This window comes from Emydura macquarii, unplaced genomic scaffold (genome assembly GCF_026122565.2).
Source record: "Emydura macquarii macquarii isolate MOO-44397 ecotype Brisbane River unplaced genomic scaffold, CSIRO-AGI_Emac_v2 contig_1676, whole genome shotgun sequence".
NCBI classification, from domain to species: Eukaryota; Metazoa; Chordata; order Testudines; family Chelidae; genus Emydura; species Emydura macquarii.
Window position 1 is genome coordinate 2,861,616 of NW_027131813.1, and position 19,697 is coordinate 2,881,312.

Below are 19,697 nucleotides of genomic sequence, written 5' to 3' on the forward strand. Positions count from 1 at the left end.
GAGCTAACAAGTTCCTCAGAGCCTTCACTAAAGCCAATCCAAATCAGGATGCTCAAAGCAGCTGTTCCCCCAGATATCTTACCATGGGCTGTGAGCCCATAGGCTTCCCCAGAGCATGCCGAAGACCTGTCACCAGAGACAGCTGGGGCAGGGGTGCCTCTCTCGGCCATAGCGGTTCTGGCACTTACCTGGGATGTGCGAGGCTCAAGTTCCAATCCCTATCCTTGTGCTGGAGCAGGGGTTTGAACGCAGCTCTCCCAGAGCTGGAGTGAGTGATCTGATCCACAGGCAATTACCTGCTGCAGGATGGAGCTCGCCCCCCTCCTCTGTTGAAGCCGTTACAGCGGCAGGTGCAGCATAGGAGAGCTTGTGCTACCCCTACCTACGATGTGATGTACGGATCTGTCCCCCACCGCTGTAGTATGTGAGTACCGCACACGCCGACGTGTTCTCCTCAACACCCCGGGGCGGTAGAGAAGTGCTGTTATCCCCAGTTACAGACGGGGAGTGAGGCACAGAAAGGTCGAAAGTGCCTTGACCGAAGTCTCACAATGTCTGTGGCAGAGCAGGTCTGCTGAGATCCAGGCTCACGCCCGAATCATTCCCCGTCCACCTTCCCGCCCAAGCGCTCCTGGGGGAGGTCTTCTGCGTCAGTAGCTCCCAGACTGGCACCTTTTAACCCAGGCACTTGTGGCTCTGCCTTGGGAAAAGCTGCCTGGGCTAGAAGTGGAGAGACCCCTCGGCCCGCCCGTGTCAGACTGGACCACAGCGTGGGAGGACCCAACTCCGCTCACAGTTGATCTGTGAGCAGCTCAGCAAGTTTGCCATGTTCTTGCTCGTCACCATAGAGATAATAAATGGAACAGCCTCATAACTGCTGTTATCCCAGGGGAGAGATGGAGTCTACTGTAGCACTTAGGAGCCGCCTCGGTGCTAGGTGCTGTACAAACATGGAACAAAAGGCCAGTGGCTTGCCGTCTAAGCTGCTCTTTCCCCAAAGGTAGAAATGCTGACTGTGCACAACAAAGTAACTCAGCCCCTCAGTGTTCCCAGCGCTTGTGATTCTTTGCCAGTGATGGGATTTCGGCCAGACTGGGGATGAGGAGAGAGACTCCAGCCCCCAAGCAAATTTATTCAGCCCTGCCTGTGGGGAAAACCCCCTCTGATTGGTTCTGCCCCAGGAGGTGGGGCAATGGGGAAGGTAGCCAATCAGATCTGCTGCAGCCAGAGCTCTCTCCCCTTCCACATCCCCACCCCATAGCAACTCAGCCTCAGAGCCATTCTCACAGGAGGGGAGGAAGGAAGTGAAGAGCCCTTCAGTTCAGGGCTGCTTCCCCTGCCCATCTCTGTGAGCAATGGGGATGGCTCCTCTGCTCCTTCCAACACCCAGCCTGGAATGGGGGGCCAAGGGATCCCTGCAGCCCCCCACAGCTGGGGGACTGGGGTGAAGAACCCTAGGGGGAGCAGAAGGGAGGCTGGGGGTTGAACAGAAGCAAGGGTGGTGGCTGTAGTGCTAATGGGGGCAGAGGGGTTCGGGAAGATCAGAAGCCCCCCACCCAAGGTTTTTGCACTTGTTCATAAGCTACAGCCTGGGGAGGGTCATCACGCTCCAGAATGGCTGCTGCTGGAGTGGTCCGGAGGGTTGCTCCAGCTGCATGGACAGTCGCAAAGCCACTGGAATTTGACTTGGTTGGCCCTTCCAGAGGGAGGCGTGGGCAGGCCAAGAGGTGCTGTGAGCCAGCCCACAGGGAGTCTGTCCATGTGCGGCAGAGCACAGGAAAGCCCACTGAGAGCATGACTCCTGCTGCCAACGGTTCCTGCGCTGTGGGTGTCAGCGAGCGGGAGGCCGAGGGACACCTGGGGGTGCAAAGAAGATGCAGAACCGGGTCCCTGCCAAGGGTGAGGCAGGGACTGGAATTTGCCCCTCCCATCATGTATGTGAACTGGTACCACTGCTGGGGGTGAGGGCTGAACTCAAGGGTTGGGGGAGTGAATTGGTGGGTGTGAGTGGAGAAGCAGGATGAAGCGATGGGGGATGCTGAATGGGTGAAGGCAGGGGGCTGAACTGATGGGGCCAGAATTAATTTCTGGGCAGGCAGGGGGCAGCTGTAGGCGTGTAAGCTCCTTCAGCAGGGGGCCGATATCACCGTACTCAATGCGAACACCACCAGGGAGTCTTGAACACAAGGATTGATTTAAAAACAGAACCCCGGCCGCAGGAGTTCTTGGAGCAGGACTCCTGCTGTTTGAGCCCTCGAGGGCAGCCCTCCTGTGAACGGGCAGCCTGTCAAAGTGCTACGTTCGCCATGCAGGAGCAGTGGCTGGTCTGCTCCCTTAGCGTTGGCTGCACCCTACCAACACCCAGCTGAATACCTGCCCAGGGGAGTTTTGGACAAAGAGCTCCCTGGATGTTTGACAAGAGGGGAGGCTGAGAACCGCAGCACAGCCCAGCAGAGCTTCCAGCTGTTGGCTGACCATGGTGTAAGTAGCCGTGTGGCATCTGCCCTAGGTAATAGTGCTGCAGCCTGACACTGCCCTGGAGTGAAGCCAAGAGACTTGTAGCGACGGCGGCTGTTTAATTCAGCCATGCCACTGCTTCTGCTAGAGCCACCTGCTGCTACAAGAGCTGCCTGGCGCATGCCTAGAAATCAAGGAGCACCAGCAGCCGAGCCCAGGGGCTGCAGTTTGAGTTGGGGGAAGAAGGCTGAAGGGGAAGGTGTTGCTTCCTCTAGCAACCGCACGGACCTTTTCTTCTGCTTCTACGAGAGGAAAGCCACAGCTGGCTGTGTTGCAGGCCCTGCTCCGGTGCATGCTAGTGAAGCGCTGGATGGCTCGGCCAAGGCAAGTGCAGAGCAGCTGTGCGTGTTCGTGACAGACACCAGGTGTCACTGCAGCAGTAGCAAAGGCCGGGCTGCTCTAAACACCTCCAGCGCTATTAAAAAGATGCAGCTTTCGCCCTTGAGCCACCCACGTCCAGTAGCTGCACGACCTTTAAAGCCAGTAGCTTAGAGAGGCAGAAGGTGGTGGGTGGTGGGTGTTGTGAACAAAGGGCCCCCCCACTGCAGACAGCAAAGTTGGTGGGCCTCACCTTCGACTTTTCCCGGTGCCAGAAGCACTAGCTCTGCGAGCATTAGGGCTGGGCCCAGTTAGCGATTGGGAGTGTTGTGCCTGTACCCAAGATTGAACAGCTCTGCCCACAGACAGGGACCTCAGTGTTTGGTACACACACACACACACACACACACACACACACACACACACACACACACACACTTTCACACACACACACACACTTTCACACACACACACACACACACACACACACTATTTTCCTGTAGAGCATTGGTTCTCAAACTGGGGGTCACGATGTGGTTATGGGGGGGGGGGGGGGTCAGGAGTTGTGAGCTCCCGCTTCCTCCCCGCAGAGGAATGTGGGGGGGGGGGGGAGGAGGGAGTGAGTGGTTGTACACAAATACTGCTCACCCACCCCACAACGTTCCTCACCCGCCTAGTGGACTGTGAGGGGGGGGCAGCAAGGAGCCACGCCAGCACTCCCTGCATCCCAGTCACTTTCCCCACCTGGGCTGTGCTGTGCGACAAGCATCAGGAGCTGCTGCTCTCTGCCCTCCCCTTACGCAGCCCAGATGTGGAAAGTGACCTAGATGCAGGGAGCCCTGACATTGCTCCTCACTCCTCCCCCCCCAGCCCCATAGTGGGGCGCAGAGGAGCAGTGTTCGAAGGGGGAGCAAGCAGAAATACCAGCCGCTCCATGCCTGCAGGTCAGTTTCCCCAGGTGGGCACAGGATGGGAGTGCAGGGGTAGGAGGTCGCACTCAGAGCTTTGCTGTGTGAAGGGGGTCACCAGTACAGAAATGTTGAGCCCCACTGCTCTACAGCACTGAACAGGAAGCATGTCTCAGGAGCCACACTGTCTATTTCCTGCCATGTTGGGGATGCTGAAGAATTGGAAAATCTTGGTCTTTCCTGTCTTTGGATAGACCTCAGGAAGGAAACAAGACCAAGCCTTCAGCACATGCCAGATGGTGCTGGTAGGGGGCTATACAGAGAACAGAGTTTCGGGGCGGTTTTCTTTTTTAACTAGGAATACCCAATTCACTCTCTTTGACCAACACACTCAGGACCCACATTTCCAAAGGCTATCTGCAGGCAATAGTCTGTTGTGCCTGTTGAAGTCAATAGGACTCTGCACAAGCACATATCTGCTTGCAAGATTTGGGCCTTGAATTATTATGAGACACGAGCCAGATGCAGAACAACCCTGATTCAACTGGTGTGTGGGGTAAAGGCACAAGTGCACAGGACACGACTTTCGGGGTACAGGCCCTCCACTTAATCCAGAACTGTAGTTAGCCAGAGACCAGAATCACGTGGAGGACCGGATCTCATCTACTTACAACAACAATCAGTAAAATATTACACGGCAGTTGTGATTATGACCCTAAGCCTTCCAGGCGCCCCACATGGGCAGAGCTCTGCACCCACTCAAACTTCAGGGAGACACTGGCAGGGGCAAGTTCCTGTCTGCACAGTGCTGAGTGTAGGGTCGAGGCCTATGTAAGTAATTCTGTAGCTAGGCAGAGATCTGAGAACTGAGATGATCAGCTACCACGGATCCCAAGTTACTGAGCGAGAGAAAATATGCAGCCAGAGCGATGCCCTTGGATGAATTGACACTAAGAACTGATCTTTGTTGATTTCATGGGTACAAACAGACCAGACAGCCTGGAGCCAGCACACCCTCTGCTCAGCCAATGCCCCCCACCGCACCAGGGAACGCTTGGCTCACCTGGTCCTGTCAAGGCATTACTGCTGTTTAAACCATCTTAAACCGCAGCAGGTTGTAGATCTCCTGGGGGTGGCCCAGCCACTTCCCCACCCTCTCCATGGACAGCAGAGCTCACCTAGGGGGTTGTAGAATGAACTCTTGCCCATGTTTTTTTTCTCCCCTTGTAGGCTGGCCGGGAGCATCCAGACAGGGAGCTCCAGCAGCAGAGCCTGTTTAAGGCACTCAGGGTTACAGGCCAAGTGGTCACCCAACCTCTCACTGGTCTGAACTGACCCCACAATGTGACACCCCCGTCTATCCCCAGTAAGAGCCAAATTCTATAGTCCCCAAAACAGGCAAAAAGAGGTGATGCTGTGGCAGGCCTCCCCCTCCTTAGTGAGTCAATACAACACCCGGTTTGCATTTACAGTTTTGTCTCTGCAGCGCTGTATACCACCGCCACCCCAATCTCACACCTAGGCCAATCGGGCAGGCCAAGTTGCCATTATATTCTGTAACATGACAGTGGTGCCCCATTCCTACAAATCCTGAGATACAAGGGATGGGAGACGGGGAAGAGGTCAAAGTGATATGGGCTGGGAAGCAAGGAGGAAAGCAGATCGGGAGGGTTTTGAGTTGGGATCCGTTCATATGCCCACAGCTGGTTATTCAATAACCGCACCAGTGAAAACTCAGATTCAATTTCTTCACTGCAAAGCGATTTATTTGAAACTAGGCATCACAGACAGACAGCAAAGGCTATACAATGCCTCTGCTTAGTCAGCCTCAATTTCCCAAGCATAAACCCTCAGTAATTGTGCTGGCTACACACAGTATCCTGATTAGTACACAAAGCAGGCATAGCTACCAATTGTAGATGGAGACTACTTTTCTTCTTGTCCCTCCAGATACCTGGTCTGTTTTCTTAGTCCTCGAGCAGGGTGTTGGCTATCCCGAGGCCCTCTGATTCCAAAGTCTCGCTTTTATCCAACAGTATCACCAACCTTTTTAGATAGATGGGAGTGTGTGGATAGAACATGTGATATTCCTCAGTATTTATACCCTTTTGCCAAAGGGGTCACTGTTAACTCACAGACTGGGATCTGCTGTTAGTGTGCTCAGGAATTGGCACGACGCTCGTTCGATAATGACAGCAAGACTTCAATTACTATACCTATAAACATAAAATGAGCCCCCAAACCAAAAGTCCAGGATATTTTAGCCGCAAAAGCAATTATCCTCACCAAAGCAGGCAAGAGGCAGTGATGGTTTCTTAGCAGCTTCCCCCGAGAGCCTGGATCCATCATCCACTGACTTCACTCTCCCCACCAACCCTCAGTTCTCACTGGCCTGTTCATCCTCCAACACCTCTGACATCAAACTCAGATACTGCCAGCTCAGTGCAGCCAGAAGCACGGCGCACGAGAGGTAGATGGGGGAGTAACGGTTACACAATACCACGGTGCCACTGGGCGAGCATATTGTCTGGAGAGAGACAGCGATTTGTTGGGTCTTGTTAGAAGATGGGTCTGTGCTTGGGATCTTCCGATAGATCTGAAGAGAGGAAAAAAGCCCCCACAAGCTTAGAAAATAACCATGAGAACACACCATCTAGTAGCCCCTCAAACATCAAACGGGACCTCCACCACAGGGGCCGTATCATCACAGAAACGCCATGTGTCTTCAACCAGGACAGTGCTCCCCATCAGTGGTGAGCTGCCCAGTTTGAAAGCTGCACTGGGATCAGAACTGCACCAGCTTAGCAGGATTCTGGCCCCATTTCCCTGACTAGAGTAGGCAGGGAATATCTTTCTGGGAACTGTGCTCACAGGCTGAACTCTGCTTTAGAGCGCACTCCTCAGCAGTCAGTCTGCAGTGGAGTTGGAGCCATTAGCCATAACTAGGTGTATCGTTTCTGAATGCTGCTGGGATTTTGCTGCACGGCAGTTTCTGCATTCGGGCACTTTCAGCCGTGTACAGGGGTCTGTTGGTTAAACTTAAGTAACGGTTCCTGTTTGGGAGTCCTTGCTAGCTCTGTCTGTACCGGGATTTGAAATTGGGACACGTTTTTAAAAGATATCTAGGTGCCTAATTCCCATTGATTTCAGTGGGATTTAGGAACATAAGTACCTGTAAAAAACTGGACTATGGGGCCTAATAATTTTGTAGCCCATCATAAGCATATTAATCACAGGGCTTAAGTCAGGTCAGTTCAGAGCTACTTGGAGTTCATACAGCCACTACAAAATGGCACCTAACTGAGGGATTTGGGGCAGTGTTTGCATCTTGCCAGCAAGGCCTGTCTGTGAACGAGTTCACTCTGATTTTGATAGGGCCAAGGTCCCCCCCCCGCACGGACTCACAATACTGTTCACATACACATTTCCAACACAATCCCCAGCCACATGGTCCAGGGGAAACATGATAATGTTTCAAGGCAGGACCACAGACACTAGCCCGGTTAGCACTGCTCTGCAGTGACCCTGCCCAAGAGTATGTGACACCACCTGAGCAGAACAGTTTTCTTTCAGAATTTGATTGGCCTGGTTGTCATTGGTAATTGATGCCATTGGGGGCAACAGATACTCAACAGCTCCTTAGAGATCAGGACCAGGTCCTCATTTCTGTACAGCATCTAGCACACTTCTGAGAGCTGCCGGTGACTGCAGTGCTACCTACATTATGGGATTGTGTCACTGTGAGAGGACAGTTTTAGAAACAAGCCAAAACTTCCCCTACATATACAGAAACAACTTGCACTCCCATAGCAGGTTAGAGGCCTTTTGTTTTCCCTCAATGCTCTGCCAAGTTATGAAGTTACCAGACAGGCATAAAGAAACAGTGATACTCCCTATTATATTGACTCAGTAGGAAACTCTACATACAGACAAATATATGGTGTTTACACAATTTGTAGCATAATGCAACACCCACACTATATAGTTGTATAACGTGGGTGTTCATTATGCTACAGACCATATAACATCTGAGACTAATGAATGAGGACAGAGAATTAAAAGCATCATGGAAAACAGTCACGTCCCAGACTTTACTACTTCAAGCTGTTTCCTGCTGTACTTGTTTCTAGATCTACAGCAATTTTAGTCAAAGCAAATTGAAAGTTACTAAACTGCAAAATCAGCTGGTTATAGTGGAAACCCAGCTTAGCCCTAACAGCAGAACACTGAAGATTAAAGAGGAAACAGCGGCATCTGAATATTAGTCTTTGAAACCAAGCCACCAAACCTACCTCTCCCACATACTGGTACATTATTGCCTTGACAGCCTCTATGTTTGTGGCATCCATCATTAAAGTGACAACTTGTCCTTTCCGAATCTTCACCACACCCCTGAACACCTGTTTGTTATTGTAACAGGCAGCCAGCGTGGCAATGGCGATCATCTAAGGAGAAGTGAGGAAAACAACGTTTACTCTGTGCTGTAAGCAGTGCACATGGGTTGAAAACCTGGCCCCATTTGAAATCAATGGCAAGCACCCATTCATTTCAGAGGAGCGAGGATTTAAGCCACAGTGTAAACAGAATTCAAAGAACCACAGAAGATGAGTGTTGGAAGACCTCAGGAGGCCATCTAGTCCAACTTCCTGCTCAAAGCAGGAGCAACCCCAACTAAATCATCCCAGCCAGAACTTTACCAAGCCAGGCTTCAAGGACTGCTAAGGTCAGAGAGCTTAAAGGAGAGGAGAGGGGAATGATTTCTAAAGAACCAGTGCTCATAATGGATGACTAACACAAAGACAAGGAAGATACAAAGGACAGAAGAATTCCTAATATTTTCATCAACTATATAGGATTGTCTTGGTTTAGGAGGAAAAAAGGTCATGTTTATTTACATTTATCTGGCAGAAACCCCCTCGAACTCCTCACATCATTTATGTCAGTGGGATGAGCATGTATAGCCAAAAGCAAGGTCATTCCATTGGGGAAAGAATTTCTCAAGCCAGGGCTAATACTCAAATGCTTGGTGATCTCCATGTTGAATTTATTTATATACAGTTATTAAATAATGCTAATACTAAACATTATGCATAGATCACAAAAGACGTCCAGTTCCAAGGGAAAAGATGAGGCAGTTAGAAGATCCTGTTTAAAACATCTGAAAATGTTTACTTACTGGTGGAATAGCACAGAAGTTGAAGACACGTTGGTTTTTCAGTCTAGATAAGTACTTGAGGACGTCAGGGATGTGGTGTAAGGCATTTGTGATCAGTTCATTCAGACACTGGACAGCCGCGTCAATGTTCTCTGGCTTGGTGAGATCAGAGAGCTCCTTGGTGTACCTGCTCCAAACCTGGGAATGCAGACAGTACATAGCAACACCACTCGGCATTTAGCACTTTTCTGACATACATATTCAAAGGGGGCCCATATCAAGCTATTAAAACTAAAGTCTTCTTACTGAACTTCACCTCTTTCTCATAATCAAACCTTGTTGCAGTCAGGAGAAGGACCCTTGAAACACTCGAGTTTACTCCACGCCTTCAAGTCCATTTAGCCCCATTACAGCGCCCCTCTCAATAAGGCGTACTGGGATATGGAGACTAACTTCTAGAGGAGAAGCCTACCAAAGTGGTGAACTTTGAGACAGACACAAAATAAAGGCATGGGGATCCCACTTTGCTGAGAAGCATTTGACCAGGTGGGAGCTCTGAAGTTGAACATCCATGCCTCTGATTCAGCAATGTGCTTACACTCTTATTATAGTAGTGTCGTCATATATTGCCAATGGTATTGGTGCATGGAGAACAGCAATAGCATCCAAAGTGTTCTCGGACATCCCGTTTCTCTAAACCCTCTGCTGAACAGATGCATGACCAATGATAATTATCATGGTTTCCTAGATTACAGCTTTGTTCTATGATCACAGGGAGACAAGAAACACCAGACATCCATCTTCTCTGGAGTTCTGCTTTAATGGACAAATTAATAAGATGTTGGGATGTCTGCCTGCCACTCCTTTGTATGACAGTAACTAGGGTATGAGTTTATCATTGTTAGCAATAGAGTTTAGCCCCTTGAAATACACACAACTAAATGCGACTGCTCAGGTAGATTATTGTCAGAGCTCTAGGGCAGAGGAGGTTGGCTTAGCTCTGTACAAACACACTGGGGTCAGTTTGTTTGGGAAAGCCCAGAGATCAACCGAAAATAAATGTGGTGAAACGAGTCTCATAACAAGTAGTTCCAATTAAACTGCACCAAAGCAGTACTAGCCTCTCCAGTCCTGTCCCTTTCAGACGAGCTGTCTGCATCATAACACCAGCACTTCGAAATGAGCCATGTCTAGCTGAAGTTTTTATCCAGAAAAGGGCTGGTTTCCTTTACCTCTCTGGGCCAGAATTCTCTTCCCTCCAGCTGATCCTCCAAATAATCACGGATGATGTTTGTTTTCTGAAGAAAGAGGCCCATGGAATTTGCAAGCTCCGTATCCTGTCCTCCGATAGGGTCTTCAAGTTCCAGTACAGAGAACAGATGGGAAAGATCAACGTACACCAGCCCAACAACATAGTGACAATACTGCAAAGATTGGAGAGGGAAACTTTTTAAAAAAAATATATGATATATCCCCTAGTTCAAGAAGCTACATCAAAATTGCATCTCTAGGTTACAGAGTGCGCCATGTGTTGTGCCTTTCTTGTTTTGGTGACTAGGTCGGGGTATTTGCTTTTCGTCTTTGAATTCAGAGTGACAGGGACTGAGTATTCCCTGGCATGTCTCTTCATGCCCGTGCTTGACAGCCAACATCCCCACATCAGGAATATGCTTCTGCCGCATGGATTCTACCATTTCAGCACTGCTTCACTTGCGAGAAACAGTAAATGCATCAGGCACAGCTGTTAACAGCTCAGGGCTTCCATCTTCCAGATGAAAGACGCATCTAAGAGCAGCTGCCCCAGTGGCCTATTCTAGTTGAACAGCTCCAAGACTTCATTGTGGACATTTACAGACAGGGTCATCCACGAAGGTCAATTACAACATACAGCAGCCAGTCAATGGCTGGTGAAATTTACACAGAGATCTCATCACTCAGATAACTTTACAGTCACCTGGAAGGAGGCTGCCCAAGTAGCAAGATTCAGAGTTGACACTTTGTCCTTTTCTCATCTTGGGTACCTGTGTGACTGGGTGAGCATCACCACGCCCAGAGGAGAATAAACTAATTCTCCTGATGACTGCAGGCAGTGCAGAATGCCAGGCCTCTGGCAGGGACCATGGGTGTTACCCTGAGCATGCTCTCTCGATGCTCAGTCACAGATATACTCACCTTATCCCACTCATGCAGGGAATCAACCTTCTTTTGTAAGAACTCTGCTATTCCTGCTCCCACCTTGCGACACACATCTGCAATCACATCCCGATATATCTTTGAAAGGTTCCTGAACGCCAAGGAGATCTACAGCAGAAACCACAAGGAAATACATTGCTGAAAGTGAAGCAGAATTGATCATTCTCCTAGTCTGTTCATGAATGCCAATCTACAGCTTAAAGGGGCCTTATCCTGCTCCCAGTGCAAGGTTTGACAGAATTCACCACTGGCTTCAATGGCAGCAGATTCAAGCCCTTCAGCAGTAAACACAGATTCAGCAAGTTCTTCAACAAAAATTCCTAGGATCTTCGGCCACAGCTCAGAGGCAGTTTGTATCTTCAGGAAGACACTAGGACCTCGGACAGCATCACTTGCGAGTTAGTGCATGACGGACTTACAAGAACACTCAGTGGGAAGAGTCCCATCAAGTGAACAGCAGGTAAACTGACGGGAACAGTTACAAGGAAAGATTTCCAGTGTTCTTTTGAAGCTCAGCTCTCTGGCCTCCCCCAGGCCCAGCTCCCCAGATGCAGCATGTGTGCATTGCCACTGGATGCCTTTCTCCACGGCAAAGCTGCATGCTCACATCACTCCCATCCTCAAACTGCTCCCACACTTCTCCATTTATTGCAGAGCCTCGTTCAAAGCTGCCCTCCTTGTTTTCAAAGCAATCCATGGACTTGGTCTCTGTCTTCCAGACCTCATCTTTTTCTTTTCTCCACTCCCTGAATCCACTATTCACTGAGCATCAGCCTCTCTATCACAGCACACAGTCCTCCTCTTTTGACATCTGAAAGAGCCCCCTTATACTGCGTTCCCCTGTCCAACGCTTGCTACCATGTCTTTCTCCAGGATTGTAGATTTTAATATTTCAGATTTAATGCCTGAAAGGACCACTAGGGTCATCTGGTCCGACTTGCCACATAACACAGACCAGAGAATTCCACCGATTCCTGTGTCTAGCCCAGCAACGTCTAGAAAGGGTTGTTTAGTTCAACCTCAACAACCAGTCTTGATTCAGAGGCTCTGAGGGACAGAGAATCCACCTTGTCCCTGAGCAAACTGTTTTAATGGTTAATTACCCTCACTGTTAACAACTTGCATCTTATTTCCAGTTTGAACCTTGGTGATGTCCACTTATGGCGACAGTATTAACAGGAGTGTTGTGTGTAAGACACAGGAGGTGATTGTTCTGGTCTATCAGTTGATGAGACCTCAGCTGGAGCACTATGGCCAGTTTTGGGCACCACACGTAAGGCAAGATGCGAACAAACTGGAGAGACTCCAGAGGAGAGCAACTAAAATGCTAAAAGGTTTGGAAAACATAACATACGAGGGAAGGTTGAAAGAATTGGGCATGTGTAGTCTAGAGAAGAGATGGCTGAAGGGGGACCGCACAACAGTTTTCAAATATATAAAATGTTGTTACAAAGAGGGTGGTGAAGGTGATCATGTCCATGTCCACCAAGGGTAGGACAAGTGGTAAGGGGCTGAGTTTGCAAGAAGGGAGATTCAGGTTAGATATTAGGAACATTTTCCAACTATAAAGCTACTTAAGCACTGGAATAGGATACCAATGGAGGTTGTGGAATCCTGGTTATTTGTGGTTTTTAAGAATAGGTGAGAAACATTTTGCAGGAATGGTCTAGGTAGACTTGATCCTGCCTCACCACAGGGGGATCGACTAGATGACCTCTTGAGGTCCCTTCCACTCCACACATTTCTCTGATACAATGAAAACCTTTAACGGAGATTAAAATAATTGACAAAACCCTGCAAATTAACCAAACTTCTCTCAATTTCAGAGCTCCTGTTCTTCTGATAATGACGACATCAAGTGTTAAATACAATCCTTAGAATGCTAGACTGAAATCTACTGTAGAACTGATGTGGTCACTGTATCTCAGCTTGGTCACCGGCACTGTCTGCTTGATGAACCCAAGCGGGGACTCACTTGGAGCACTGAAATAATGCAGGAATTCTGTGTCTAGAGTCTACTATTCTGGTGTGATGCATGCATCTTGCTTCCATGCACATTCCGTTTGGATTGCAATTGGTGGAGTGGAGAAAATAGACATTTTAAACCAACAAAATCTAAGAAGAAGGTGGATGGAGTAAATTAGGCCCCAAAGTTTAGTGGCTTATAAATGACATATCATAAAAATTAGTGTATTAAATTACACTTTAGTTACACTCAAGGGATTTTGTTAAAATACAATTAACTGTAATTCAAAAAACTTGTGCTACAGCTGTCTAGGTATTTATAGGTCTCTCCTCCCATGGAGAACTTTTTAGTATCTGAAACCTCAGAATTGCTTCTGCATACAATACAACGTAAGCGTAAAAATGTACTGTTGCAAATTCAGAGATTTACAGGCCAGAAAGGACCATTATGATCATCTTGTGCAACCTCCTCTGTGACACAGGCCAGAAACCTTCACTCCACAATTCCTGCACTGAACTCAGTAAGTCTTGGCTGAACTAGATCTTCAGTCATCTGGCAATTCCTATGGACCAAAGAGGTTTGAAATGGATATCTGTACTAGTCAGTGTATGGGTTATATTATAGTCTGAAACAAGGAAACTAATGGCTCACCATTGGGAAGTCCTCAAGCACTTGTTTGTACTTATCCTTGCTCTCCAGGTACCTCCAATCCGGCTGATACAGATAGGAATCGAAGTCATACAACATTGGGAGCTTGGTTTCTAAACTGATGGTCATATCATCTTCTACTGTGTCCATAGCTCGGAGAACCAGATATAAAATACATACAGCATGACTACAGAGGGAGAAAAAGATTCCCTATTACTCTGGATTATCTACAATGCAGACAGATAATTTAAGTATCACATGGTTTTGTAAGAGACAGTCTCAAGTTAAACAGTCCAGCAGCACAGTGGGGGCTATCCAGTTCACTGCACTGAATGCAGCATGTGTGATTACCTGCCTTGTGGGCAAACATGTGTGCATTCAGTGCAAGGAGCTCATGACCCTCAAAGACCAACTACGGGCTCTTGGGACCGAAGAGGCTGAAGTGAAGGAGCTAAGGGAGACAGAGGTACATTGATGAGACTTGGAGACACAGCAGAGCAGTCCCACACCCACTCTGACAGCATCTGTGCTGTTGAAGAGGATGAAAGTCTCAGGAAAGGAGAACATCAAAGTGGAACGCAGGGGAAAAATCCCATAGTTCAGACCCTCCTTCCAGATGATGTCATGGTATCCGCTTGCACAGACAGGGAATCCCAGTTATTAAGAGGAGACATGTAACAGTGATGGGGGATTTGATCATTAGAAATACTAATAGTTGTATACATTGGCCAAACCGGACTGTCACTATGCAAAAGAATAAATGGACACAAATCAGACATAAAAAATAAAAACATCCATAAACCAGTCGGAGAGCACTTCAATCTCCCAGGACACTCTGTAAATGACCTGAAAGTTGCCATACTTTTACAAAAAAAAACTTCAAAAAGAAACTGCTGAGCTTGAACTGATCTGCAAACTTGACACAATCAAACTGGGTCTAAATAGAGACTTGGAATGGTTTTCTCTCTGTTCACACCTTCTAATCAATGGTTGTGAATAGGCCTCAACTACTTCCCCACTGTTGTTCCTTAAAACTTGGACGGGGGGACACACACACACACACACACACACACACACACACACTATCTGATTTCTGTTCCTTGCATCTGAGTAAGTGGGTCACCGCCCACAAAAGTTTATGCCTGCAGAAATTAAATTTGTTCGTCTTTAAAGTGCTACAGGACTCTCCTTGTTTTTACCAATAGTTGTGTGAAGGGGCACGCTTGCCTCGCACTGGTTCTCCAAGGGTTAACTCTACCCTGTGGGCTGAGGAGGCCATGCCCCTTCAACCCTGGATGTAAGAGGGAGCCAAGCACCTGAGCTGGGGCTGGCTGCTGACGGGAGAGGATGCAGACTTTGCCTGCTCTCTCCAGGGAGCTGCAACAGCCTCCAAGCCCAGAGCTAATGCACGGGGAGCCCCAGATGCAGCGGCAGGAGAAGCGATCCCTCTATCATTACTTCAGGAGGTGTTGCAAAAGTTTAGGGGCATAAATGGCAAATTTCAAAGTGTTGTTTTGTTTTTCAAACCACCCAGAAGAGATGAACCGATCTCTACAGCAGTTAATGTTTACAGAGCACACGGGGGGTGGCGGGGCGGGTGTGTGCAAGGCGCTGCACTAGGACTTAAGCTGCATTCAGTTGCTGACTCCAAAAAACAGCCTTTTGGCATGACCTTGAGCCAGTCACTTACATCTCTCTGTGCCACTTCTGTACAACAGGAGCAGTGCAGCCTTGCCTGACAGGGCATTGTACAGTGCTTAGTTACTGATCACAGGGAGGAGTGACATAGAAGTAGCAAGGCAGAGCTTTCGATGCGAAGTGCTGAATGTAGCAGGTACATTAGTGTGCATTGTACCTTGTTTTGGGGATCCAATTAAATAAATACTCTTTTAATATGTGGATTCCAATATATACATAAGCCTTCTCTGTCTGTATCCATCAGTGGCTTTTTGTCCTACACTCAGATGGTCTCTGCCCCAAAGAGTTTACCATCTTTTTCTCCCGTTTTTGTAAAGCACCAACTATAATGGGGTCTTGGTCCATGACTAGGGCTCCTAGGTGCAATGGTCATACAAATAATTAACCCATACTCAAGATCATAGGCAAGGCCGGACTGTGAACATAGAAACATACAGCACAGCACAGTAACACGTGCGGTGTTTCTTACACAGGCTGTGCTATGAACGTGTGTAACCTGCTCCACGATCATGACGTGAAAGGCGCTGGAGAACTGCGGCAGTTTTGACACTACATTAGTAAGTTTTCAAGCAGCTCTGGTGAGCCATTTGCATGGCAGGTGCTGATACAAACGCATGACTGAGACCCAGCCCCCAACCCGCCGGGAACTCGGAAGAGGTTCAGAGGAGAATCTAAACTCCACAGCCAGGCCTCAGCCCCACTGACCATGTGAAAGGCCCGACCCTGGGTGTGGCCAGGAACACGTGGTGGCTGCGCTGACGTTTAACCCTCTCCTGGCCCACTCAGCCGGGGATGCTGCTGGGCTCCGGCTGCCCGGAGAACCCTGCCCCGCCCCGCCGGGCTCGGGGCTCCTGCACTCGCTGCTCCCGTCCGGCCCGCACCGCGGCACCAGTCCCCGAGTCCCCTCGGCCGGGCCGGCCCGGCTGCTGCCCGAGGCTGCCCAGGGACCCCTCCCGCATCCCGGCCTGGCAGTGCCGGGCTCCCGCGGCGCGGACCCGGCCCAGGGAAGCCCTGGGGCCCCGGCCCCGGCCGGACGCTCACCGCAGCTCCCCGTCCAGCGCCTGGATGACGGCGGCGAAGCTCCGGCTGGTCTGGCTCAGGTGCCGGTAGCAGGTCTGGAGGCTGTCGCTGAGCGCGTCCTGCGGGCAGAGCAGAGAGGACACGGGCTGCTGGAAGCGGGGCGAGGCCGGGCAGCCCCCGGCGGGGAGCCCCGGTGCACGAGCCGGCTGCCCCCGCGGAGCCGGGCCCCCGGCAGGGGCAGCGGCAGGGCCGAGCAGTGCTGGGCAGGCCCGGGCCCTGCGGGGGGCAGCGCCAGCCTCCGCTCGAAGAGGGCCCGGAGCCCGGCACGGACGGGCTCGGCGCTGAAGGCCGGGAGAGCCCCCCCCCCCCGCACTTGTACGGGCTGGGGAGACCCCCCCCGAAACCCGAGAGCCAGGAGCTCAGGCACTAATAACCCGAACTGCTGCAGATACTGGCCGAGACACCCACAACTCTCCGCATTAAAACAAAGTACCAGGTTCCCAGCAGCTCCTGCCTTAATCCTGTGAACTAGCCCCAACGTGTCCATCAGAAAATCCTACAGCCGCAATACAGATGTTAAATGCAATAGCCCCTGCTCCGTGCTCCACTGCCATTCAAGGCTTCATGAAATGTAAGCATACAAAAGCTTTCAGACCCAAAGTAGGTCTTTATATACTGAAATCTGTCTCCTTGCATAATTTAGGTAGTCCACTCCCCATCTCATCTCATCATGATAGGATAGGATAGTTACAGCTAAGGGAGATCATCAGACCTCATTGGACAGAGACATGAAGTTTGTTTATAAAGAGGTGAATAACCGAGCAAAGAACTCAGCTCAAATTAATTTCATAGAACTAGTATAATGTGAAGATAATTAAAATAGGCACTTATGATCCTACCCGCCTTCCAAAGAGTGACAGCTAACGGTCAGCAGTGTGGGGACACCGAGGAAGGTGTAGATCCTGCTAGATGATGAGCAGGTGGAAGCAGATCATACCTACACCAGTGAGTTTCCACAACTGACCTCTTCAGTCCATGCTTCTGAAAGTCACTCTGCCCAGGCAGATGCCTGCATCCCTACAGGGTGACTTGCAAGATCAGCTTCTTAAACAGTAAAACTAGTTTCAAGAGTTACTAATTATGGCATTAATACAGCAGTGAATTCTGTATCCTCCAGGACCAGTGTTCTAGTCTGGCCCAGGTCACTAGTGATCAAGGACCCAGTCCTGTTCCCACTGAAGTCATTGGAGTTTTGCCACAAAATTTAACACTAGCTACTAAAATCCAATCCTGCTATTACTCTCTGATAGTTATGCATGGTCCTATGTGAAACTACTGACTGAAAGATGAGGGGATGAACCTCCTCTCCTGCCACCCATTTTCTTTAATTGATCCAGGATCCTACACTCTGACCTATGCATGAATTTGTGTGTGCAGAGACTCCAGTTCAGAGCCTTGCCTTGACCAACAGCCAAGTGTCAAGACCACAAATTTTAGCTGAGAATATTCTCTAGACTTTTCTGGCCAAGAAACAATAGTGTATGTATCAAGCACCAAGGGTCTTACCCAGTAAGGCTAAATGGATGCACCAAACATTTATAGGCATCAACAGGTTAAAGGAACAACAACAAGAGTCCTGTAGCACCTTACAGACTAACAAATTTCTGCAGGCATAAGCTTTTGCGGGCTGCAGATGCAAGTGGGTTGCAGCCCACGAAAGCTTATGCCCACAGAAAATTGTTAGTCTTTGAGGTGCTACAGGACTCTCGTTTTTACTGTATACAGATTAACACAGCTACCCCTCGGAAACAGATTGAATGAACACTCTCAAAAGTTGGGAGAGCTACCATCCCACCCTCAAATGCCAAGTTGTTACAATTATTAGTGAAGTCATAAATTCTATGTGTCTCCTCCTTCCCCTAAAGCATACTTCACTACAGTAACCTGGAATTTATGACCAGTCCCACAATATGCCAATGCATGATCAAATGTGAGGAAAACAAGAGGTCTCAAAATATGAACCCAATTGGTAATTTATTCATGACTGCTGTATAGATCAACAAGATTGACCTGATCTTCCTACAAGCACATTGGCAGGGGCCTTGCTGTTTGGTTTCCCCCCCAAGAGCACTCAACATAGATTATCCTGTGTGAGATCCAGGATCTGTTACTTGCAGCTCTGGGGATAGTGAAGAACTGTTGAGCGCTGGCCTTCCCCATCTTTTGTACGTCTACAGAAACCAAAAAGGAAACCAGATCAAGCGTTCATAATTTGGGAGATGGCATCCTATACAAACCAACAGGAGCGTGGCAGAAAACACTAACCTGTACCGGACTCTCTGTGTTTGACGGAGGCTCCCCTCCTGCCGAAGGACTAGACGCTATTGACATCCATGAGCCTCTGGGCACGGGCACATCTCTTTGTGCCACACGCAGCACAGCGCTGATTTTCCAGATCACTCTGGAGAAGATCCCGGCTTGGGATAAAAGCAGGGAACAGGCTGCCCGGGGAAGGCAGCTGGGAAGTGCGATTGTAGCCTCGTGGCCAGGGAAGCAATTCGGTGCAGGCGGAGAGCTGGGCAGTGCGATGGTCACGGCCCAGGGACCGTCTGAGCAAGAGACACCGCGCGGCCGGGGAGATGCGCGGGGCTGAATGAGGCCGCCCAGAAGCGATCGCTGGGTCCGTTTCACCGGGAGGGGAGGGGGAGAGGAGACGCCCTGCAGCCAGCACCCCCCGCCCCGCCTCTGCTCACCTGCTCCAGCGGGGGCATCACCGCCGCGCCGCCGCCCAGCTTCACCCGCAGCAGGTTGTAGCTCTCCCGCAAGCGGCCCAGCCACTGCCCCGCCCGCTCCATGGAGCCGCGCGCACCGGCTCCGGGGACCCGCGCACAGGGCGGCTCGCTCTGCCCAGCAGCCGGGCCCGGAGCATCTTAAATGCCCCCGCGCGGCGCCCAGGTGGGAAGGGCCCCGCCCACACCTGCTCGCACCCGCCTATCAGCGTGCGGCGCTCGTGGCTCCGTGGGCTGACGGGGCGCTCATTGGTCAGCAGCCTCGGCTCACTCCGGCCACCAAGTTACAGCGGGGCTGAATGTAGCTTCATCTCTTTACTCAGCCCGTAGCCCGAGGCAGGCGAGCAAGTGACGCGTTTGCAAGTGCAGGGACCCGCCTGACTGCGAGGAAATGGTGATCACTGCTTGTGAACGAGGCGAGGGCTCAGGGAATGGAAACAGCGTCTTACAAATCATTGTTTCACTAATACAGTCACACGGAAGTA

The 19,697-nt window shown here is 50.0% G+C and overlaps 1 protein-coding gene across 1 annotated transcript; it reads right to left on the reverse strand.

Annotated features, from left to right (window-relative positions):
- Nucleotides 1–5,534: 5,534 nt before the first annotated feature.
- On the reverse strand, nucleotides 5,535–19,451 carry LOC137158428 (squalene synthase-like). Its single transcript, XM_067556188.1, has 8 exons — nucleotides 19,177–19,451; nucleotides 16,445–16,542; nucleotides 13,709–13,892; nucleotides 11,071–11,199; nucleotides 10,131–10,322; nucleotides 8,920–9,096; nucleotides 8,036–8,188; nucleotides 5,535–6,339 (listed from the first exon to the last, which is right to left on the reverse strand). The coding sequence occupies exons 1-8, from the start codon at nucleotides 19,276–19,278 to the stop codon at nucleotides 6,121–6,123; spliced, it is 1,254 nt and encodes a 417-aa protein (XP_067412289.1). The 5' UTR covers nucleotides 19,279–19,451; the 3' UTR covers nucleotides 5,535–6,120.
- Nucleotides 19,452–19,697: the final 246 nt, after the last annotated feature.